The 12,215-nt window shown below is 39.4% G+C and overlaps 1 protein-coding gene across 1 annotated transcript; it reads left to right on the plus strand.

The window, feature by feature from the left end:
• The first annotated feature begins 587 nt into the window (after positions 1–587).
• gtpbp4 (GTP binding protein 4) lies at positions 588–10,353 on the plus strand. The gene is made up of 17 exons (XM_028020200.1): positions 588–635; positions 2,035–2,205; positions 2,285–2,388; positions 3,352–3,488; positions 3,564–3,664; positions 4,462–4,554; positions 4,631–4,822; positions 6,172–6,237; positions 6,310–6,399; positions 6,488–6,598; positions 7,147–7,224; positions 8,086–8,137; positions 8,223–8,323; positions 8,540–8,737; positions 8,846–8,911; positions 9,691–9,843; positions 9,944–10,353. The coding sequence occupies exons 1-17, from the start codon at positions 588–590 to the stop codon at positions 10,094–10,096; spliced, it is 1,914 nt and encodes a 637-aa protein (XP_027876001.1). The 3' UTR covers positions 10,097–10,353.
• The last annotated feature ends 1,862 nt before the right edge of the window (positions 10,354–12,215 follow it).

The raw sequence follows: 12,215 nt of genomic DNA on the forward strand, positions 1-12,215 counted from the left end.
TAGGTCTCAATTATGTTGTTTAGTTGTTGTTGCTTTTTTAAAAAAAGACTCTATTTGAAGTTATTATTATTTTTGCTTCAGTTAACGTTTCATAACGCTTTGATAAAAGTCTTGTTAAAAAAAATTTACTTATTGCATTTAAACCCAAAGAATAAAGAAATTGAGCATTGTGAGTAAGTCTATTATGTCCAAAATTAGTAAGTGAATGGTCTAAAAATATTTATTTACAAGATTATATAGATAGGGTTCGATTATGTTGCTTAGTTTAACATTTTTTATTTTTACATGGATAATGTAATTTTTGCTGCATTAAACTGCCTCAAATCAATCAATAAATATTATTAACAGATAAAGATGAACCTGACTAAATACCATATATGATAAATTATGAAGTAAAACAATGTGAGCGAAAACATCAAACCGATTTTTAGGTTTTAAAACGTTTTTTATTAAAATTCCTCCTGCTGTTCCTCACTCCTATCGCCAGAGGGCGATAAGGAGACAGAAAACCATCTTCATTTGTAACGTATTTTCCGGTTCCCTTCCCTTCTCGGTGCCGTCAGTGGACCTAAACGTGTCCCGACAAAATGGCACTTTATAACTTTAAAAAGATTATGGTGGTTCCCACCGCCAAGGTAAGTTTTATTTCGCTAATTTCGCGGTTTAAACAGATTTCCGCTCAAGTCGTTGTGAGAAATGATCAAAAGACAGGAAAGAAAACACCGAAGGAAAACACGTGTTTTACTGCAGCTGCCTAGTGTGCTTTTAAAAAACAAACTAGAGGCGAAATTAATTTTTACAGGACATTTGTAATGAAAATGTAATGAAAGACGGCCAACTTATACGTAAAATTGTGGAATTACGTGGGAGATTAACAACTAATTGGATATTTATGGAGGAAATTAGAAAACCGGAGGTTACTGGACCTTTAAACGTAAAATCGGCGGCTTGCTGGACATTTTTGGTTAAAATGAGAGAAATCCAGAGAAAGCCATTATTTATGGTCAAAATAAAAGATAATTCAAGAGGTTACTGGACCTTTAGATTAGTAATCTTGAGGCTTTTTTCTTGTTGTTGAAAATAGGTCCGGAAATGGCAGCTAAATTGATATTTATGGTGGAAAACGGTGCTAAAACAGGAGATTACTGGGTCTAACGCAGTTAGCAGGAAGTGTTTAGTGGAGATTAGTGAAATCAACATAAATCTGGGCATTTATGGTGGAAATGGTTGAGAAAACAGCGGGTTTCTGGAGCTTTAAACTGGAAATCTGGACATTTGTGGTTAAAATAAGTGAGGAAATGTCAGCTAACTGGACACTTATGGTGGAAATCAAAAAGAAACAGCAGTTAACTGGACATTTTGGTGTAAATTTTAGAAATCAACAGAAAACTGGATATTTATGGAAGAAATTAGTGAGAAAATGGGCTTCCTGTACCTTTAAGGTGAAAATGTTTTAACACTTATGATAAAAAATAAATTAGGAAATGGCATGTAACTGGATATCCTTGGTGGATATTAGAAAAATCAATAGCAATCCTTGTATTTATGGTGAAAGTGGGAGATAAAACTGGAGGTTGCTGGACATTTAAACTATAAATTTGCTGTTAAAAGAAAATATTTTAAAAATTGTCCTTCTGATTTTCCACTTAAGTATGAAATTGGTTTCTGAAAACTTGATTGACTGACTGAGCAAGGCTTTCTGTATATTAGCATTGATATAATAAAACTTAGAGACTTTTAAATAAGAAGCACTGAGTCTTTTTGATTAGCTTTCTTGCTGCAGAATTTGATCATGACAAAAAAAATCAAAGCAATTAATTTCTGAAGTTGAAATCTTAAAACAATGTAGGGAAAAGTTTCCTAATTGCTGATCTGTTGCATGTCGGCTCAGATTTGGGTTCCTCTTGTTGTCCAGATATTTTTCCTGCTCTGATAACTTTTGTTATGTTCAGAAATTTCCTGAAAAACCAAACCGCCGGCGTTTTGTTTGCTGTCTCTAACCTGCGAGTCACGCCTTCATCTCCATCCCCGCAGGAATTCATCGACGTCACTTTATCCAAAACTCAAAGGAAGACGCCGACAGTGATACACAAGCATTACCAGATCCACCGCATCCGGCACTTCTACATGCGGAAGGTGAAATTCACGCAGCAGAACTACCACGACCGACTCACGCAGATCCTCACCGACTTCCCCAAACTCGACGTAAGACCCTAGATTTGAGTCTTTTTTGTTCTGATCTGGTTTCTGCAGGCAGGTTGTGATCATCTCTTTATTTTCCCAGGATATCCATCCGTTTTATGCTGATCTGATGAACGTGCTGTATGACAAAGACCACTACAAATTGGCCTTAGGACAGATAAACATCGCCAGGAACCTCATCGACAAGTAAGTCCAAGAAATTACTCAAGTTAGAGTAAAAAGGTATTTGGTAAAAAGTCCATTCCATTACTGAATAACTAATCAAGTTATCAATCTTTTAATATTTAAAAATTACACCATCAGACAGACCAATATATAAAGTTAAGTGGGAAATTTGGTGTCTTAAGGACCAAAATGACAATAATTAATATAAATATTTAAAAATAACGTAGCTGGAGATGGGCACCAGCAAGCCTCCCGACACAATTAGGGACAAGGGTGAACAGAAAATGGATGGATGGATTTAAAAATAACAAAATTAGGCAAAATATATTTTTTTCCAAATCAATTTCCTTCAATAAAAATCTTATAAACTTGAACAAAACTGCAGGTGTGTGTCTGTGCCCGGTGAATTTTTGGTCAAAACATGTTTGTTTTTGATTCAGTGGGTAAAATCCAAAAATTTTACTCAAGTGAGAGCAGAAATACTTCATAATAAAATTACTCTAGTAAAAGTAGAAAGTACAGCATAGTAAAAATACTCCTAAAAGTAAATTTTAAAAAAACTTCACTGAAGTGAATATAATTGAGTTACATTGTTGCTCATTATTGGCAGTGAAAATCTGTTAAAGTCACAGATGTGGTGATCAGTGTGTTTTGAATTTGGTTTTTGGGATTAGAAACTTCTGCTAGAGATGGATTGATATGAAACTTTGATATCTGATGTCACTGTTATGGCGGACATTCGTCAATATTAGACATTCCTTAATAGAAAATCTTACCAATTTTTGATATTCTTTTTAACTTATGTGACAAACAAGAGGAGATGACATTTGGAACATGTATTTAAAACAGTTCTATGTGGTTCAACACTGTATTAAATCCCATCAGTCTATATATAATCAAAAATACATTTGTGCATAAATAACCAACCTGCAGGAGATTCCCAAAGGCTTTTATTTTGAAGGTGTCTCTTTTTAACTCGTCCAGTGTTGCCAAAGATTACGTGCGTCTGATGAAGTATGGAGACTCCATGTACCGGTGCAAACAGCTGAAGAGAGCCGCTCTGGGTCGGATGTGCACCATCCTGAAGAGGCAGAAGTCCAGTCTGGAGTACCTGGAGCAAGGTGAGAGGCGAGCGATGACCCGCCGTCCGCTCAGGCGGATCTTTAGCTAAATCTTCTGGTTCTGATCCCAAACAGTTCGTCAGCATCTGTCCCGTCTGCCGAGCATCGACCCGAACACCAGGACCCTGCTGCTGTGTGGATACCCCAACGTAGGCAAGTCCAGCTTTATCAACAAGGTGAGCAGCGCAGAAACGATTTATCAAAGATTTAAATAATCGTCAACTATTTTAGTAATTGGTTAGTTGTTAACTGGGGTGTACAGACTCAAAATAAGGCCATCTGCTGGAAGAACAACACACTCAGAGCTGAAATAAAGCTAAATATGTACAAAAAATCAAAACAGTTTTAATTTAAAATAATAAATCTGTTGTATTCAAAACTCCTCAAGTGGCAGTTTTCCAGTTCAAACTGGCAGTTTTCCCTGTTTGAGACTAATTTTTAATATTTTTGAAGGACAATTTTTGTTTACAGAAACTTCATATTTCATTATATTTATGGTTTTGTTTGTATTTGTTTTTTTATTTATTGATTTTAATTGTTGCTTTTTTTATTTTGGATACATTATATTACTTTAAAATGTCCTCAAAACAACAATATTATAATTTATTGCAATCATTTCAGACGTGTTTGAAGGATTTTTTAGCTGTGGATTCATCCTTTGCTCCAAATAATTAAGTAGTACTCTAAGAAAATTCAATGTTATAGTATTTTAGGCAATAAAATGTTTATTTTCTTATTTCTTAAAAAATAATTATTTTTATTTTGCTTACAGTTTTAAGTATTTATTGTTATGTAAAATTAGCTTCAGTGATTAAATGAAATATCTGCAGAATTTGAATCAATTAATTCACAGAATAATTTATTGAGTAATCAATTAATTATCAAAGTAGTGGATTGAATAACCCATTAATTGTCAGAAATAGGCTGCTGACGCAGGAATTCTGACGACGTGTAAAATGACCTTTCCCCTCAGGTCACCAGAGCAGATGTTGACGTGCAGCCGTACGCATTCACCACCAAGTCTCTGTTCGTGGGTCACATGGACTACAGATACCTCCGCTGGCAGGTACCACTCGGCTGCTGCAGATCGCTGCAGACCGCTGCTGCTGCAGAGGAGCTGAATGTTTGGTGTTTGGTTGCAGGTGGTGGACACGCCCGGCATCCTGGACCACCCTCTGGAGGAGAGGAACACCATCGAGATGCAGGCCATCACGGCTCTGGCTCACCTGCGGGCGGCGGTGCTGTACGTCATGGATCCGTCGGAGCAGTGCGGACACACGCTGCAGGAGCAGCTGGAGCTCTTCAGCAACATCCGGCCGCTGTTCGCCAACAAGGTGCGACCTCCACACCCGACATATTAAAAACAAAGAGGAAAAGATTATCTGTTTTCCTGCCACCATTCTGGATATTTACTGAAGAAGCATCGTGTTCTTAGTCTTTTCTTGCTCCTGTTTTACTCTTTAAAATACCAAGAACCTTCCTCAGACATAACAACAGAATAACTATAAAATAAGTTAACATCCCTTGATTTTACTCGCATTGAAAACTAACTTTTATGTGTTTTCTTGGAATATTATAATTTTATTTTGTAGTAAACAAACACAGAGAACATGGATGTGAAGTAGAAGGATGAGGATTCATCTTGTGTCTGCAATTTTAACAGAAAAAATCTGCAAAGTGTTTTATTTTCATTCAGCCCCATTTACTCTTATACCCTCTAATAAAACACAGCCTTTGTAAACAGAGTCCAGCTTTGATTTATAAGTCAGTCCCTCCTGGATGTTGTGGTCTAAAATGACCAAATTATCAGCAGCTTTTTCAAAAAATTGCATATTTTTTAAGCCCTATTTTTGCCATAACTGCATCTTTAAAAAGTTTAAATTGCTGCACACAACCTTCGCCAAAAAATAAAAAATTAACATTGTTAATATTTAATTCCCAGCTTCCTGGAGCAATCTAAGCACACCATATTGGAGAGAAGATGTAAAGATTTGTAGTTTTTGGTTTACACTTGTTGGAAATCTTAACTCTACTCATGAAACTGAATAAATCACCCATCTGCTGAAACATGGTGGTGGCAGCGTCGTGCTGTGGGAAGGGGAAAGTGTTGAGAATTCATATTGGGAATATGGATGGAGGTACATCCAGGAGAGTCATGGATGAAAACATATTTGAGGCTGCACGTTCACCTTCTGGAGATGCAATAAAATGGCTCTAAAATGGCCTAGTCAAAGTCCAAACCTCACGCTATTTTTCAGTGTGTGGAAAGACAAAAATTTATGTTGAGACTCCTTCCATCCAAGATAAAAATGTCTGCAGGTGTGTAAATCTGAACCTCCAGTGAAAGATGCAGTCAGGGGCTTCATGCAAATGCATGCCACACTTTTCAGACTTTTATCTGTTTTTATCGCATAAAAATCCCAGAAATAATTACTGTAAGGCAGTAAAACTGAACGTCTGTTTTCTTCAGTGAACTTTGGCTCCCTCTAGAGGTCGGAGGGAAACCAACAAAAGATTTTCTGGCAAATTTTTCCACATCTTTGTGTTTTTGTTTCAGTTTATTTCAGAAACTGTGCTCAACTTATTCTGTTGGGGATATTTTAAAATATGAATCCTGTCTTATGCTTTTACTTTTTCCTGTGACATCAAACCAAAACCATCTAATTGTTTCTCGTTCCTGCAGCCTCTCATTGTTGTTGCAAACAAATGTGATGTGAAGAAGATCAGCGAGCTGTCGGAGGAGAACCAGGTCGGTTGTCAGTTCCTCCGCTCATCGTTTTATTTTGAGCCTCTCTAAGCTGAAGGTTTTATCTGTTACCAGAAAATCTTCGCGGATCTCTCCGCAGAGGAAATCCCGGTCATCGAGACGAGCACGCTGACGGAGGAGGGCGTCATCAAGGTGAAAACCGAGGTGAGATCCGACAGCAGGCGGGCTCGTTCTGACGCTCTGGTGGGATTATTATCGGATCTTTTTTTTTTAACGCCGCTGCGTTCCTCAGGCCTGCGACCGACTCCTGGCTCAACGTGTCAACACCAAGATAAAGGGCAAGAAGGTCCATGACGTCCTCAACAGGCTCCACCTGGCCATGCCTTCCAAGAGGGATGAGAAGGTCGGTTAGGCCTGGAGCTGTCAAAAATTAATCTGAACATTTTAATCTCCATAAGAAATTAATGGAGAACGACATTTCTGTATTGATGTTTAAAACAAAATGGCTTCCTTTAAACCTCCCTGAGTATAAAAACCTGAGAAGACATGTTTGGCTTGAGACAATAAACTATTTTCTTAAACATTTTTTTTTTTAAATGTAAAGATATTTGCATTTTTCATATGGGCAGTTGCCCAGGTCGGGAACAAAAAATGGGTGGGGCACCCAAGAACTAGAAAATATAATTAATTTTATCTGTCAGTTGTCCCCTGAAGAAGTTTGCTGCTACTTGCATTCAAGTAGTGAAGTAAGTTTCCCTTAGTTCACATGACCTGCTTTCTCCCACAAGAAAAATCAAATAATTGTTTATATTTTGATTAATGGCAATAAATCACAGAGCTAGAGAGTGATTAATCTGATTAAGTTTGTTTTAATTGATTGATATCACTGGTTAAAGCCAAACAGCATCTCTGAGGAGTTCAGGTTAAAAACGGGTTTCTGATGTTTCCCAGGAGAGACCGCCGTTCATCCCAGAAGGAGCTCTGAACCGGAGGAAAGCCATGGAGGTCGACACACCCAAACGCAAACTGGTACGTAAACATTACAGCGACACGCTCACCTGGAAAAGTAGCTTACAGTTTATATTATCCTTATCTTCTCACCTTACCCTTGAGTTACTCAGATGCTTATTAAACTCAGATCTGGATGCTTGGACTGAATTTTTGTATATTTTTTACTTTCTTATCTGACTCCTTTGTTTTTCTTTAAGGCTTTTTGTCCTGAGAATTTTAGTCATTTAACAGAAAATATCTAAAAAGAATTTTTTTTTCTCCACAATCCTTGTTTTATTAACTATGAACAACAAAATAGTGTTATCTCATAAAAATCAGCTGCAAACACATCAGCAGGTCCTTTTAGTTCAGCTATCAACATGCTGAAATAAAAATTTGTATTCACTGTTAGTTAAAGATATTTGCATTTTTAAGCAATAAATAAATAAAAAGTCATACAAATAATATCTACCATGATTTTTTTAAAAAAAGTTCTTTGTCCTTCTATAAATCCTATTTTACTGCAGAAATAAATGTGGAACAACAAATTAATCTGAAATAAATGGTAACTTGTAATTGTTCAGCATTTATTTTTGCTTCATTCTTCTTCATAAATCTGAGCATAGTAATAATAAGTAAAGCTGCATTTGTTCATGAATTATCTTTATAATGTCTGCATAGATTCTCCAACCAGCCATCTGCTGCACTCAGGTTAAAAATAACATCCCTGAAAGTTCATACAAATCATGAATTATTGCAGATTAAACAGCAAAAAATGAACTTTTATACAACAGAAGGAATTTCAGTCTGTTTGATGGAGCTTTTCGGGTGAAAAATTTATGAACATATTGTGATTATAGGCAGATTTATTAAGTGGATCTTAAACTTTCCATGTTTCAGGAGAGAGACCTGGAGATGGAGCTCGGTGACGATTACGTTCTGGACCTGCAGAGTGAGAAAACTTGCACTTCTGATAAACTTAGAAGTGGCAGCTGCTTTTTTCCTATGTTTTACTGATCATTCTAATTATTTTAAAGAATATTGGGATCTGATGAACGAGGATGAGAAGAACGATAAGATCCCTGAAGTGTGGGAAGGCCACAACGTTGCAGATTACATCGACCCCGACATCATGAGGGTAAGTCTCTAAAAAAGTTCCTCTTTCTGATGGTTATTATTTAATTCTTGGGCTTGTAGCTGGGATACACAATTTTCACACTATTTAGACATTAGCAGCAGCTTAAGTTTAGATTTTTACTCGATTCTTAGTCAGCTCAGACTTTAAAACCCAAACTGGACTCATATTTCTAACTATGTCGCCTGATATTGATCAAATTTCCGTTTTGCATTGCAGAAACTGGAGGAGCTGGAGAAGGAGGAGGAGCTGAAGGAGCGAGCCGGGGAGTACGAGTCGGACGAGGACAGCGAGGACGAGGAGATGCAGGAGATCCGCTCCCTGGCCAAGCAGATCCGGGAGAAGAAGCAGCTCCTGGTGCTGGAGTCCAAGGAAAAGGACGTCCACGGGCCGCGCATGCCCAGGACCGCCACCAAGGTGGGAGGAGGGTCTCCATGGCAACGGCTGCTGCTACCTGGGACGAGAGACGCTTTGTGTCTTCGAAATATTTAAATAACTCGCATGTTTGTTTTTGTTTCTGCAAAGGTTGAGAAGAAGAAGCTGGAGAAGGAGATGAGTAACCTCGGTCTGGACATGACCGAAAAGAATGATGTAAGTTCTTCATTTAAAAAAATTAATTATGGGATAAAATAAATAATTTCATGCTTTTTTTTTTTTACACAGGAATTAAACATTAAAACAACTGAAATATTCTTATTCTGTTCAAAAGACAAAAATAAATTATGCTTAAGTAAAAAATATTACATCCTGCAGTTTGAAATGATGGTGGATATGTTTTTTTTAATTTATTAAATGTAATAAATACTTTAAAAGCCTTTTAAAAATAAATTTTAGTTTATTTTCTTACCCTGAAAAATGTAAAGAAATCCAACTTTTGTTTTTTCTATATTTATTCAGCAAGAAAAAAAATATAAATTACTTCTATTAAAGCTATCAGCAAAATGTCTGGATTTTTTGCCTTTAATAAATGAACTGAAATTAGAAGTTAGATTTTTATGAATGTTTTTCAGTGCAAATTTTAAGTCTCAAAACAAATATGAAATAGTTTTGAGGCTTTTTACTCTTCTTTACCATCATATTAAACCTTTTTTTTTCTTACTTATTTTAAATTTTGTATAAATGAACATCAAAAATTTTCCACATTCATTGAATACATTAAAAAAATTTACCTAAAATTGGGAAAACACGAAAAAAAACTGAACAAAGAAAGCATAGCACTTGGTACATGTATAGCTTTTAAACAAACACATTTTAACTGTTTATTTGATGTAGAATTATAATTTTTATTGCTAATTGTTTGTTTGATTGTGCATGCTGATGACGAACATGTTTAAGCATTTTAAATAATTTTTTGGTCGTTATATTTTCAGAGCCACTACGCTCTGCAGGCCCGGCGCTCACGCAGCGTCACCAGGAAACGCAAACGTGAAGCTTCGGCAGCTTCGGCGCCTCCGACCTCCAAAACCCGCAGCCAGAGCGCTTCCCGTCCTCCACGAGACCAGTCGGGCTTACGGGACGTCAAGGTGCGTGACGATGCGTTTATGACCTCATCATGTATCAGCTTATTCTTTTAATATCTGAAAATTAAAATCAACTGTTGGCGTCGTGCCGGGTGTTTTCTAGATGGTGAAGAAGGCGAAGAAGATGATGAAGAACTCCCAGAGAGACATGAACCGCCAGGCCCGGAAAGGAGAGTCTGACAGACACGTGTTCGACCTCAAACCCAAACACCTGCTGTCCGGGAAGAGGAAGTCGGGCACCAAAGATCGCAGATAAAAAACGGATTTTTCTGGACTGAAATAAAACAACCCAACTATATTAGCCATATTTTTAGGATGGAAACGGAGACAGAAATGAAATGATCAGTTAGACACTGATTTCAGATATCATTGAGTTGCTGAATTGTTGTCCAAAATAACCTCTTGGTTTGTTTGTGGCTCTTCGGATAAAGTGATGACGATGTTTTCTGTACGGTCTTCTCTTGCTAAATACTTTGTAACAAGGAAGCCAAATAAACAAATACCTGAACGAAACCATGTCTAGGTTTCATACCTCTGGACACATCAATTAAAACAGTTCAAAACTGATCTGAATGTAAACAAACATCAACGCACACCTCACCACTGACTCACTACCTTAATTCCACAAATCCATAAACTTTCCCACCAGAGACAATAACATTTTGGACCAGGTCTACTGCAATATCCCCGGAGCCTACAAGGCTGTAGCAGCTCCACATCTGGGCATGTCTGACCACATCTCAGTGGAGCTGATTCCTGTCTACAAGCCTCTGGCCTGCAGAACTAAGCCGACCACCAGAATAGTTCAGGTCTGGACTGAGGAGGCCTCCTCTGCACTTCAGGACTGCTTTGAGCATACAGACTGGAGTGTGTTCAGGGACGGCGCAGACTTGGAGGAATACTCATCGTCCGTTCTGTCCTATGTTCAGTTCTGCACCGACGCTGTCCTCCCTGTTAAGACCATAAAAGTGTTTCCAAACCAGAAACCATGGCTGGATAGCACAGTACGGGCCCTGCTGAAAGCCCGGGATGCTGCCTACAGGTCTGGAGACAGGTTGGCTTATAGCAGGGCCCGGTCGGAACTGAAAAAAGGTATTAAGCAGGCCAAGCTCCAGTACAAACAGCAGATTGAGGAACATTTCATCAACAACAACCCCCGAAGCATGTGGAGAGGCATTAGAACCATGACGGACTACAAACACAGCACTCAGCTGACCAGCCGCGACCCCACCCTGCCTGACACCTTAAACAGTTTCTTTGCCCGCTTTGACACGGCGGGCAGCAGAGAAGCTGTACATCTACCCCAACTGGAAGAGCAGCACCAGCCCCTCGTCTTACAGAAGCATCAGGTGACGTCCACCCTGAGGAGGATCAACACCCACAAAGCTCCAGGACCGGACAAGGTGTCAGGCCAGACGCTGAAAACCTGCGCCGACCAGCTGGCAGGAGTGTTTCTGGACATTTTCAATCTGTCCCTGCAGCTCGCCATGGTTCCTGAGTGCCTCAAGTCTTCCACCATCATCCCTGTACCGAAGAAGAGGTCCATCACCAGCCTGAACGATTACCGGCCCGTCGCTCTGACCCCGGTGATCATGAAGTGCTTTGAGAGGATTCTTCTGAGGTACATCAGAGACTTCATCCCCACAAACCTGGGCAGCCTTCAGTTCGCCTACAGAGCGAACCGGTCAACAGAGGATGCTGTCTCCATCACTCTGCACACAGCCCTGACCCATCTGCAGCATCCCAACACCTACGTCAGGATGCTATTTGTAGACTTCAGCTCAGCATTTAATACCGTCATCCCAGACAAGCTGGTGCTGAAGCTACTCGAGGTGGGGCTGCCCGCTTCACTGTGCCACTGGATCAGAGACTTCCTCACCAACAGGCCTCAGGTGGTGAGAATAAGTAGCTCAACATCGTCCCCACTGGTCCTCAACACAGGCACGCCGCAGGGCTGTGTGCTCAGCCCAGCTCTCTTCACCCTGTTTACACACGACTGCGTGGCCATCCACCCCACCAACACAGTCGTGAAGTACGCGGACGACACAACAGTAGTGGGTCTCATTTCAGACAACAACGAGACCCACTACAGAGAGGAGATTCTGGAGCTCACTCAGTGGTGTTCAGCCAACAACTTGGTGCTGAACACAGGGAAGACCAAGGAGGTCATTGTGGACTACAGAAGGTCCAGGAGGACGGCTCACACTCCCCTTCTCATAGATGGAGAAGTGGTGGAACGTGTGGACAACATCAAGTTCCTGGGCCTCCACATCACGTCTGACTTCTCCTGGAACACAAACACCTCCCACCTGGTGAAGAAAGCACAACAAAGGCTCTTCTTCCTCAGGAAACTGAGACGGGCTGGACTTTCCTCA

Source organism: Xiphophorus couchianus, chromosome 6, assembly GCF_001444195.1.
Source record: "Xiphophorus couchianus chromosome 6, X_couchianus-1.0, whole genome shotgun sequence".
NCBI lineage: Eukaryota > Metazoa > Chordata > Actinopteri > Cyprinodontiformes > Poeciliidae > Xiphophorus > Xiphophorus couchianus.